Below are 12719 nucleotides of genomic sequence, written 5' to 3'. Positions count from 1 at the left end.
AAGGAAGGAATAAATAGCTTACTTCCCAAGACAAAAACCGAATATCAATTGCAGAACGATTCATACAGTCAAAATAAAAAGCGTTCAAATTAGTGCGGGAATTGTCAGCTGTAGTTCTGACATCGTCAGTAAGTGAATTCGTCGACACTAACGAAATTGTTCTTATAAGTCCTTTAAGTGAACGTGTTTTTGCCCATCCCGTGCTAATGACCCCGGCTAAGCGATCCAACACAGAGTTTTGTGACATGTAAGATGCTGAAGATGCATGACGTTCCATCAAACATTTGGGAGAGTTTGGAGACATGTTGACCAAGCGCGTTAAGCCGGCTTTCCATCAATGTTCCACTTCCTCATTCTTTAGCGTTGTTGATAAATACTTTGCACAGATAATCAAATAAAATTAGTCTGCTTGATCGATGGTTTCCTTTTTAAGACGTACAAGCTGAGACTTGCTCGTGATGCGCAAGGCAGATGCGCAGTAGCAAAGGAGGCACAGTTCTAAAAGGGGCACTGCCACAACATTTATGTACCTGGCCCAAGTGGCTTAAGCCGTTGAGGTGGGGAAATAGGGAATTTCCGAGGAGTTTTTTAATTCAGGCGTGTTCCGTGACTCGTGGTGGTTGCAAATCGAAACCTGACACTGTTTTCATAACCCCAAAACGAAGAATGACATTTATATGCTATTTTTAGAGGGGAAAAATCGATAAAGAAAATTTGTTTGAACAAGTCCTTTTCCATTTTGTCCAAGAGTATTCTGTGTATGGGCAAAGGCACTAAGCAGACTTTAGCAAAGAATTGACCTCACGAAGCCATATCCTCGTAAAATAGCCCCTGCTTTGCGGCATTTATAATAAGGACGCATTTTGTAACTAAGGCCCGGTTCAGACGCCGAACTTTTCATGAACCGAACCTAATATATTGAATTAAGTACATGAAAAGTTCGGTGTAGGAATCAATTAGAAACGCCTGTTTTAATTTGGAACGGCTCAGCCGTTCTTTTCGCCTTGCCCGGCCGGGAATTTCACCTTTGGAGCGACTTTGGAACGGCTATGATTCAGACGTCGAACTTTTCATGTACCGAACCTAATGCATACATTATTATAACGTATTTTGTAGGCAGCTGAACGGAAATGAGCTTTGTTCGCCTTTTGTACTTAGTTCAGCGGCAATTAAGATCTTAAGTCTGAATCAATTCAGCCGGTCTTAATAATTTGGGTCAACCTTAATTCGAATTAGGTTCGGCTCATGAAAAGTTCGGCGTCTGAACCGCGCCTAAGATTGCGGTATTTTGTGTACTTAACGACGAACCGCGCGAAATGCCGCCCAAAAGTCGCCGCATGCAAGGGAATACAAGACAGTCATAAATTCCGGATTCCAGTAATGGATTCCGGATTCCAAAGCCAGGATTTTGGATTCACAGCAAAAATTTGCTAGATTCCGTATTCCACAAGCGAAGAGTTCTAGGTTTCCTGAATCAGTCTGAATCCGAATTCCCTTGCCTGGAGTGATAGAAGAGTTAGCCGTGAGCGGCTATTCAGATTTCATTACAAAATTCAAGTGCAAATTTCTTTTTGCGAATCAAATCACGAAACACAGGCCAGCCTTAAATAATCAAGCTCTGAAATTTTGCTTTGCAACAAAAATTTACTGGAAAAAGTCAGGTGTTGAAAGTTTTTCTACTCTTTCTATACCTAGAAGGAAGTAGAACATTCTTTTTTCTTTAGAAAGTCTTACAAGTAAGCCAGTTCATTTTTCATGAAATTTGACTATTCAGTTACACATTGATAACTAGTAATAGTTGACACTACAGCTGCCCCCGCTCTGTATATAGTATTCTTGCTCCTTGTGTAGCTCCATACAATAGGTGAGATAAATATAGGAAATAAACGCAAGGTTCCATCCGGGGGTTCCATGCACAGTTTCGGTTCGATTTACACAGCTTTGATCAAAACATAATCATTCTCAGTTTCAAGAATAGTTTATTCTAAACCATAAGAAAAGATTGAATAAGAAGTTTAATTTTTCGCTATTCTATTTCACTTTTACATTTAGTTCATTTCATTTGCTGGAAAGTAAGCCTTAGAAATTAAAAGGACGTTTGATCAATTCACGCTCGCGCATTCTAGTCTTATTTTAAAATTTATAGCGGAAGGACATCTGTGAGCAGGGAATAAGTCAGCACAGAATTTGATGGTCGCAAATTTCTGTAACCGTCCATCGTTCTGCTAGTGATAAGCTGGCCTTTGAATCATTCGCTCGTCTTGCTTGTTTTGGGCCGAGTCTTATATATTCCGGTCAAAGTGAGAGAAAGAGGTTCACCTGAAGGTTTCCAATCAAAGATTTGTGGCAAACTCACTTAGTGTTAAAATATACACTGTTCTACGCACCTTCTGGGCGAATTCCCTGCGGGGGCAATAACCTTGCAACATACATCCAAGATTGAGCAAAATAAAGTGACTCAAGAGGAGTGAAAAAAATCATAAGAGGCTAAAGAAAAATAGCCTGCTACGTTAGCCAGCTAAGCTACCAGCTACCCTAACCGAAGATCGATGCTAAAGAAGTTATCCACATTATACTATAAAAGCAGCTGACTAAAGTCATGTACAGCTGTAGTTGTAGAGCACACTTTTTCATTCACCTTCACATGTATATGTCATTGCACCATTGCGTTACTCTCTGGAAATGTAAAAAAATCCAAATACCACCTTGACATCGTCATTTTCCTTCACTCTGAGCATCTTCTGATAATCGTTCAGTTTGTGGGTTGGCGTCACTTGCCTGGCGAAAGCCAAGATTTTCCCGTGGTCGCACGTCCTTGCGATTCCTAAAAGACACAAAAATAACCGCCCATGAATTTCTAAAGAAGAGAAGATTAAAAAAAACTAGAAATGCAATCGTTATAGTTTTCTTACGATGACAAGTTACCCTATTTTTTACAACTGGAATTACAACTGTCTCCGCACTGGCCTTTGCACGAACATCCTCTGTTACCTTTGCGCTTCGTGCTGAAAGAGCTCTTACAACTACATCCTTGTGATCTTACCTAACGATGAGAGTTCGATTTGGCACGTTCTAAATGTCAAAGTAAAGAAATCGAGGACATTCCAAGCAAAACATTTCAACAAACCGAAGTATTCATCATGGCGGCCATGATAAACAAGAGCGTTGTTCATTTTGTTTAATTTTGCCAATTGCTCGCCCTCAATCGCTATGGAACTTAAAGTAAGCAATGAAATTACATGGAAATGACAAAATCAGAGATTCGAGACAAACAAATATGTCTCCTGAGCATTATTTTTGAAGTTGCAAACAGAAGAGATCAACTTTGAAAAACTGTTAGGCTGAAAAGTTTTCAAAAACCCTAATTTCAACCCGTTTCAATCTTTTTCAGTTTTGCCCATTCGTGGCATCTGTTGTATCTGTTGTGTTATTTTAACCTTCCTTTAACGCTATAAGCGGTTATTTTTACGTTTCTCTTAATTTAACGGGCATTTTGTAATTACCTAATTTGGCCGTGAATTTCGTGACACAGCTCCTTTAAAGCTGAACGGAAAGCTGAACATTATTGATCTATCATAAGTTGCTTCTCTTTAGAGTTCGATCTAGAGTCTCGTCAGATCCGTGGGATCAACCGTTAAAATCATGGCGGTCAATTATTTCAGTGTGTTCTTTAGCATTGTGGTGTTGACGATCATTTCACAAAGGGGTAAGCTTGTAGATTCGATAATATATAGTGACGATTTCATAAATAGATGAACCAAAAGCACAAACTGAGATCTCTTGGATCGAGATGATTTAACTGTCAGCTTTGTCTGTTTCGTATAGAATGCCGAGTAGTTTTGCTACTAGATTCGCATTGCGTGAAAGACAGCGGAGAATGTAACAAAGATTGAATTACCAATAACCAATACTGGTCGAATTGGAAAAAAAATTGGATTCGGTTGGATTATGAGTAAGGGGGAAACACTACTGCGCTGCGTCACTGGCCCTGCTCCCCCGAATCCTCTCGTTATTTACCAGGAGTCATATAAACACACACTTTTTGCCTTTTATGCATATACCAAAATGATTCGTTCCTAAAAAATCTGTTTTTCTTACAGTTTCCTGCCTGAGTTGTTACACTTGTACAAGCAACGTTTCCTGGGAGGACTGTAACTCGAAAATGACAAAAACAGGATGCCCATCGGGAACAACCAATTGCGCCCAAAGCTTAGAGACATGCACTACGGCCGGTGGAGTCAAGAAACAGATCTTTTACAAGAGATGTGGCACCCAAGGAAAGGACTGCCAGCCTAAAAATAGTCCCTCTTCCTGTATTGGTTCAACGATTCCAATATTTGGTTTCAGCTCCGAGGACATGTGTTGTAGTGGAAACAACTGTAACTCGGGCCCTGTAAGATCAGCAGCTCACTTATGGGAGTTTTCATTTTACTGGTTCTCTGGAGCCTTCATTCTTGCTTTACATTTTAACCAATATTAAATGTAACATTGTAGTTTGTCAACCTAGCTACAACCTTTAAGGCTTCTTTAAGCAAATAAAGATTGCTGTACGTAGTAATACGCCCTGTATTTTTACAAAAGAAAAGGCTTTGAATCGCAAGACCACTTGTGAACGTTGCATCTTGTTATTATAATTCATCAACCTATAATTAAATAATTAATTAAAAGGTTTTTCTGTAAGCAAGTAAACACTGATTTATGATGTAAAACATCCTTAAATAGAAACCGTGTTTGTTTCAATCATTCGTTGTCAATAGACCTTAGTCACGCGGCGACCATTTTGTCTCGGGAGATTTAAAAAGCTTTGTCTAAGGCTTACGTAGACGTACATATTGTGTCGAAAGTGAGAGATTTTCACACGTAAACAAGCGATTTCATGTTACCTATTGCGTAATACTTTACAAGGCTGTTACAAGAAATCTTGAATAGAGCGAAAGCATGGGCCAAGAATGAGACTACGCATGCTCCAACTTGCCTGTTACCGCCAGATTAAAAAACTACAATAAATTTGGCGCGTTTTGATGTATAATTTGTGCGGGTTTGTTGAACTTTGTCAACGTAACTGTGGGCATTGAACTCAGCGCTTTGGTGCTGGCTATACTGCTAAGCTTTGCTGCTTTCGTGACGGCTACATAAGACGAGTCCGACGGGTTCAAAGGCGGGGAAAATACATCAGGACAAGGCGACTTTCCCTCGTTTACGCTCCAACTCGATCGATCGAGTTAACCTTTTTACCTTCTGATTATCCTTTTTTCCCCTCATTTTTGTTTTGACGTTCGTTAATAAATTAATCAGTTTTTTTCCTGTTTCCGCTATCTGAAAGTTGCTTTTGGTTGCCCGACCGAGATCACAGGAAAACACATCAGCTTCTATGGGTAATTCTATCCTGACCTCGGGGTCTTCTCGCTGGCTTGACCACGTCTTTCTATAAATGCCCATGAAAAATATGCCTTCTACCGACTGTGAATAGAACATGTGTGGAGAATGTAGGTTGCCATGGCAATCATACTGGGGTTGAGCCAATACACGTTTTCAATTGGTTTGGCCATGTTGATCAAGTTTATGTCTGTGATATCCTCTCCCATCGACAAAACGCTTTGAACAGCTAACGTCCCTGAAAAATTAAAATACCACGGCTGAAGAAATCAGTTAAGGGGTGATATACTTTGAAATTCGTGGCGACGATGAGGGTTTTGATTTCAAGTATATGAGAACCTTTTTTTAATCATGTTCATGTGTTACTTGAAGCCGTAAATTGAGTAAAACAGGTCACGTGACTTAATAAATATACCACCACAGCGGTAGAAAAAGCTCAGTCGGTAGAGCGCTTGACTGCAAAGCGGGAAGTCGCGGGTTCGATTCCCGGGGCCGGACCAATACTCAGGGTCTTAAAATAACTGAGAAATGACGGTACTGCCTTTGCCCTGCAAATGGCTGGACCTTCGCGTGGCGCCACTGATGACCACGTAAAATGGCGGTCCCGTCTCCAGTAGGAGACGTAAAAATAGTGTCCCCAATTAGTACTTTCGTACTAAATACATTGACACAAAATTAAAGTGCATTTTTTTTTAAGTTATAGAAGGAAGACAGCCTCAAAAGACAGAATTATGTAGAAAATAATATTAAGAACGTGATGACATCGCAAAGGTTTCACATTTGTAATGTGCAAATGTACCCAATTCGAAGAAACACGTTTTATGATGTCATCATGCACACGGTATATAACACTTTTAATCGATCAAACTCGACAAATGATAATTTTTCGAAGTTTAACAGAAGTCTTTTCGTTGGAGACGAACTTAATGTCGCTTTGACAGACGTTTAACTCGTCCTGGCCACTTAGACATCCTTTACTATAAAAACAGCCATTTTCACAATTTGGCTCATATTGTCAACCCTGGATGTATAGAGTTCTGTACAACCCCTTTTACCGTCTTTGAAGCGATCCTCTTAAGTCTCATTGAGTTCGCCCAACTTAATATTGTCTTTACCACTCTATCACACGGTGAACCTGTATAAAGAGCTCGATTAACTATAGGCTCCACCTAATAAAGGTTTGACTGTAACATTTGTTTCATGTAGCCACACACTAACTTTAATTTAAGAAGAAAGAAGGAAGGAATAGTAACGACAGTGTCTCTCATATACCTTCTTTGTTCACTGTAACCACCGAGTTGAGGCTGGAGGAGTAGAACCTGGGACCTAATCTCTGGACAACTGCACGTGCTTTTAGTGATATTACTGATATGCATTTTTGCAAAATCCCTTTAGCTTCGCATTTGTTTAGAAAAGCCTTCCACTCCAAAACGATGCTCTCTGAAGTAAGGATGGTAACTTGCTTTTCTTGAGCAAGAAGCGCTTTTGCAAGACAAACCACTGCTTCAAACTGCCTCACTTTAGCTCCTTCCGTAACTATAGCAACCGATGACGCATGGGAATTTTAAAAGAGAATCAGTCGGTTGCACATCACCATTTGTCGATTCTTGAATTTGCGATATCAGCTCGTTTCGTTTCGCTGTTATTTGATCGATGGCTGGTTGAGAGACTAGCGAAGCGAGCTGCGGTTACTCGGAGAGAAATATCACTTTAAGAGAAAGATGACGTTTTAGAGATTCTTTCTTGCGTTCCTCGTAACACTCCACTACTCGTAAATCTAGAGTAAATAAGGAACCAACGCACCTGGGAGATAAAGTGACGGCCATGCGAGGCTCTAGGAGAAAAATTTTGACAGGGTTTTAAAAACCAATAAATTGTAAAACTGATTTAAATCAAAGACTATGCAAGCCATTGACTATTTATCAGTTGTTGAAAAAAGATTAAAATAAGACAAAAAAACACACTTGCAGACGTGACAACTTCAGTCGCAGATATTCCACAGCCCCAGAAAATAAAAAACATCATCTTCGCGAACTACTGGCCGGTCACCGAAAAGGGGATGTAAAAAGTCCTTTATCCCAATAATTTTAGGATTCCCGATATGATTAGGGGCGCCATGAGCAAAATCCAGGGGAGTACAGACCTCCGCTACTTTCTGTACGAATTCCCGTGGTATTGTTAGTAACGACACCACCATGTTCCCCGCGAAAGGTCCTTGCGGTAAGAAGGGGATATCTGAGGTGTATGTTGGAGGGTCTCTTTGCTCGATCATATGTCGAACTGGTACGTTTGAGGCCCAAAGCAAGTCGTCAAATGAAAAACTGCAGCCAAAGTTAGAATGTGACAATGTCTTCCCAAAGAATGTCTAGCAGGTCAGTAGCGTGCTTTATTAGGACTCCATCTGCACTGCTGATTGCATACAGTGGAAGGTCAGTTCTAGAAAAGGAAAGAGATGGAGTACAGTCAACGTTATCTTAACATAAGTTACCAGACACCTCTACAAGACGGACAGCTGTATAAAAAGGATAAGATTTTAATCCACGCCATTCTTTGGACACATTCCTCAGTCGTCTGACTTTATCAGGTAGGCAGGAAATAATACCGGTCTCATCGATGCCATCTTACCAGAAATAGCTGACTGCATGTATAGTTACCAGAGCGAAAAAAACCGCAAAAAAGCTTTCTGCATTTAAAGTGAAGGGATGAAACGGATAGTGTATAAAAAAGAAATGAAAAAACTCATCTCCTTTCCGTATTTAAGCCATTGAACCACTGGTCATCCAGACCCTGAGATAAGGAGGGGGAGCCGACACCTCTCCCGGTTGACTGCGGTAGAGATGAGGAAATGCACAACTGTTCTTACACATAACAGTTCAAAGTCATCTGCCATGTTGGATAGAAAGCATGCGATGTTAGCTTGTAGATAACCAGCACAAAACTGGCTGCAGGAAATGTGGGTCAAATTATTCTTACGAAACTCAGCACGTGCCTCTCTAGGATGCAACAGACCAGGGTCGCATGCTGAAGTCATACTCGCTGTTGGTTGTTATCTGGTCCAAGCTTGGTACTTGTCTCACTCTTCCAAATTTGGGATTTTTGTGGGTATTCTTTAAATACCCTAAAATATCCAAAAATGGGAATCTGTTATTTTTTCCCGTGATCAAACTATACCCAAAAGATGGATCATTATACGTTTCTGGGAAACTGCCCACCTACCCCTCCTCTAAGCCTACAATAACACTTACTTCTGACGTTGTCGGCTTAAGGGAGGGGTAGGTGGGCAGTTTCCCAGAAGCGTATAATGATCCCAAAAGATTGCTTAAAAACCCAAAAAGGACATGCAATAAAGTTAACCATTAAATCCTGATAAAAATTCTACTGACCACCCATACTTCCTTCAAAAAAAGGTCATGATCTTATCAGCCAAGAAGGAATGGGAAAGAGGTACAGAGAAGAGTTAATGGCGTAGCTGGTGTCCTGTATCTTTAATTTGCCCTTCGTTCTCTGATGCCCTAACCATTTCGTACTTGCGGGCGAAAAAAATAGAAACATCATCATTACCTACCGATTCCTCGCGGCCCCTGTTCAAGCAAATCGAGATTTTTTCTATATTAACTGTAGGACTGTATATTTCAACTGTAAGTACTTTCCTTAATATACGCGCGAGTTACTAGAGTACCTCCTCGGGATTTCGCCTTCTGGGCGAAATCCCTGCGCGGGCAATTAAAAAAACAACGGCAAGTTCGAGTGGGTCAAGGTACGGAATAAACCAACTCTAACTTTTCAGTTTCCAAATTCTCTAGACTATTTATTGCAAAAAGTGTTTTTTCTTGTCTTCTGATTGGCTACAGAAGAGCAACTTTCTAGTTAACTTTCAAGTTAACACACACACAACACGACTTTCACGACTTGAACAAGTGTTGAGTATTGGACAACCCTCATGTTAATCAATATTTATTACTACTAACCTTCACAATGAATTTGACATATTTTCTTCCCTATCTATTAATAAACACTTGAAGTACAAGCAAACAGTATTGGTTATCACCGAGATTCTCACCGCTCAGGCCCAGTTCAAACGTCGATCTTTCATGTACCGAAATTCACACCGATTTAGGTCGACCCTAATAACACAAGTTCGGCAGTTGATTCAGACGTCGAACTCACTTTATAGTCGGACTCAATTCATTTTCACGATGTTCAATGGTCTAAAATGCCTACCAGTGAAAATAAATTTTAGTAATTTATGCATCAGGTTCGGGAGATGAGAAGTTGGACGTTTGAAACGAAGTCTGTCCACAGTCGAAATTCACATGTGGGCCACTCGATCTTAATTCATGGATCGACCCAAATTAGGTCGACCCAACATGTCGGACTTAATTAATTCAAACGTCCATCTCTTCAAGTACTAAATTGAAGGAATTAGGTTCGGTACAAAAAATGTTCGACGTTTGAACTGGGCCTGAATCATCCTAGTGACTGTCACGACCCGCGAAACTTTGAATTAACCTCGATAAGTCCTAACCATGTGGAAGCGGACATCAGTCAGATGTACACTAAAGCGTGCAAAAATAAACAAATAACCCACAGAAACGCACACCGATAGTTTGGGTTGGTTTTATCACGGTTCTATACATCATCATATGACAGGAGCCATTATCAGGGACCCAATAATGGCCCTGGAGATGGGCGTGCACTTCGCAATCACACAGTCCCACCTGGGCGTATTTTAAAGACCATTTTAAAATGAACGCAAAATGATTGCGACTAAAAAGCATAATTAATTAGATTTAACTAGATATGAACTGCACTACCTTATACTACAGCGGTAACCTCTAGCTTCTCTAAACAGGATTTTAGTGCGGGCTCTTATCTCAACCTTTAAATGTCTTGCCTAAGAACTCTCTCCACTACAGACGCAAAGCGCTGTTAGACGCCGACCATTGAGAAAGCATGTGAAACAGATTTTTGGCTTTGTCTTCACCACAGAAGCCTTAGAAAACAGCCGAGATTTGGTGACGCCTCCACTAGTTTCATTTTGCTTTAGCCAGTCAGAAGCACTACTCGGATCTGGGTAGTGACGCGTCATCGGTATGGAATTTCTACGCTCAATTCTGAGGTGTCATTTCGCGGGGAAACAAGTGGTGGCGTCGCAAAATATCGGCTGTTTTCTCAAGCTACACTATAGCGGATAGAAAAGAAAATGCGGTACAGTATGAACGCAACGTCTCAGATTTGGAACAGGTCGTTCACACACATTGACCATGGTACCGGAGCGATTGCGATTGACCGTGAGGTTTTGGTTCGCTACATTCCATGACCAATCCTCACTACTGAATATTTACTTCCGTCTCAGTGGATTACAGTCTTCGCTCCTATTCATTTACTTCCGCTACGATCCGAATAACAAATCAAACTGTGACGAAGAGTGACAGAAACCTATCCCAACCTCGTCCCCAGGGCTTTTACCCTTAAAAAAATGGGTGGGGCAGAAGGGAGTCTGGACCCTAAAACCCAGCCTTTCCCTGTATCCAACACTGATAATTGTAAAGGAATTATATTCTTTAACCCTTCCTTTGTGGTCATCATTACAGAGGAGACAGTTGTAAGGACACCATCGGCTTTTTGCCGGCTTTGTACCGTCCATATTTAAGAGAATGGTTAAATATACAGTAACTATCATTAAGCCTCTTTAGCTAACATTTCCATGTCATATAACACATCTATCAAGCAGCCAATAGACCACGCCTGTGCTGGACAGCCGTCGTGGCACGGTGCCCCCCCGGCATTAGTAAGCTCTGGTAAACTGCGCCAGGGGGAGGAGGTTATTTCCACTTTGTGCCTGGCTAGTACGCTCTTCACGCGCACTATTGTTTGTTCCAGTCCCTTTTTGCCATAAAGTTTCTTGGCAAAGTATAGACGAGCTCTTAAAAAGGGGCCTAGGCACCAAAGCCACTCCTACATAAGAAAAATGAAAAAGAAAAAAGCAATCTTATCAGTCGAACTTTGATAACAATCATTGAAATTCAACTCTGCGTGAGATGTTTTTGACGATAAATAACAACAACAAAATAAAATAACATAAAATATAAATTTTTGACGACGCACAACGACAGAGCTGCTCTTCATCCACCACAATTTCCTTTCTTTCACAGCCGTTCTTTGGGTCGCTTCTCCGCCCGCTTGCCTGACGACATTGAAAACGGCTGCGCAAGAGACTAACCACAATCCGGATTGAGTTTTGGATGTCTACTCATTTTGAAATGTTTTGAAGGGGACGAGAAACAAAAAGAACCCAGGGTAAAACCTCTCGGGGAGAGAGCGAAAACCAACAACAATAAAAAAGTAAAACTTAGTTAAGATTTTACAGATAGCACATCACCAGAGTGGCCCTTCATTTAGCATATCCCTGAACGAAATGGAATTTAGAAATAGTTTTTTGTGGTGAGGAGAAAACCGAAGTTCCCAGAGAAGAGCCTCTCAGGGACAAGAGCGAGAACCAACAACAAAATCAACCTAAATATGACGTGATCCACCGAGACCCGAACACGGAGCACATTCGTGAGTGCTTTCACCAATGTTTTACTCTTGCTCTCCAAAGTGAACGACCCCTTTTTGGTGTTTTCCTTAAAAGTACTCTCTGAATTCGTATAAAACACAGAAATAAGAGCTCTGTGCGTGAGCTATTCAATTCTACTCTTTGGAAACATACCGGTCCTTGATGGTAAGAAAATCCTTTAGCACTCTTAAATGAATTAGAGTCTTGTGAATTGTCATACACTCCTTCATAAGCCCAATCGCTGCAAAGAAACACAAACCAACAAATAGACGATTAAACAGTTTGGAGGCAACAAAAGGGGTCAACGAGTAGATAAAAACAAAATGCCATTTCCCAACAACCTCTTTCATTCCCAAAGTCAGTAATGGAGACCTTTTTATGTAGATTATTTGTTTGGAGCGTGCAGAAAAAAATCTTCTTATGTGGCCATAGCCACAGTGACAAATATTCCAATATTGACACTTTGAGTAGTACCTCATGTACGCTTGAATGTTGCAGCGTCCTTTGTTCTGCACGTGCACTACACGTGCTAAGCATCAGCTTCTCGAAAAAAATGCATTCTTGGCACAGTTGAACGCGAATGTAGCAGTGTGGACGTGACATAAAATAAATTTAAGTTCCTGTTGCAGTTTGGACAGAATCCTGCTTCCCAGTATACCCTTTGGGGGAACGCAAGGCTGACGTTGACCTTGCTTTGATACAAACCTCCTTCCTTTTGTAATGGAAATTATGTTAAAAAATCTAGTTAGCATAAGAAAAACGTGATTTACATAATAAAGCAGGA

At 40.8% G+C, this 12719-nt stretch overlaps 1 protein-coding gene and 1 pseudogene across 1 annotated transcript in view; both read right to left on the bottom strand.

The window, feature by feature from the left end:
• Positions 1 to 2715: 2715 nt before the first annotated feature.
• LOC140953755 (uncharacterized) lies at positions 2716 to 8766 on the bottom strand (annotated as a pseudogene).
• Positions 8767 to 9314: 548 nt separating this feature from the next.
• Positions 9315 to 12719, bottom strand: part of LOC140953933 (glycogen debranching enzyme-like) — a 38172-nt gene continuing 34767 nt past the window's right edge. Inside the window, exons 26-27 of the mRNA XM_073403312.1 lie at positions 12089 to 12176; positions 9315 to 11334 (exon numbers count right to left, since the gene is read on the bottom strand). Of these exons, the coding sequence (XP_073259413.1) occupies positions 11059 to 11334; positions 12089 to 12176 (364 nt within the window). The 3' untranslated portion in view covers positions 9315 to 11058. The remainder of the gene's footprint in view (positions 11335 to 12088; positions 12177 to 12719) is intronic.

This window comes from Porites lutea, chromosome 12, assembly GCF_958299795.1.
Source record: "Porites lutea chromosome 12, jaPorLute2.1, whole genome shotgun sequence".
Classification (NCBI taxonomy): Eukaryota; Metazoa; Cnidaria; class Anthozoa; order Scleractinia; family Poritidae; genus Porites; species Porites lutea.
The sequence above is the reverse complement of the archived record's forward strand: the minus strand, read 5'-3'. Positions and strand labels throughout refer to the sequence as shown.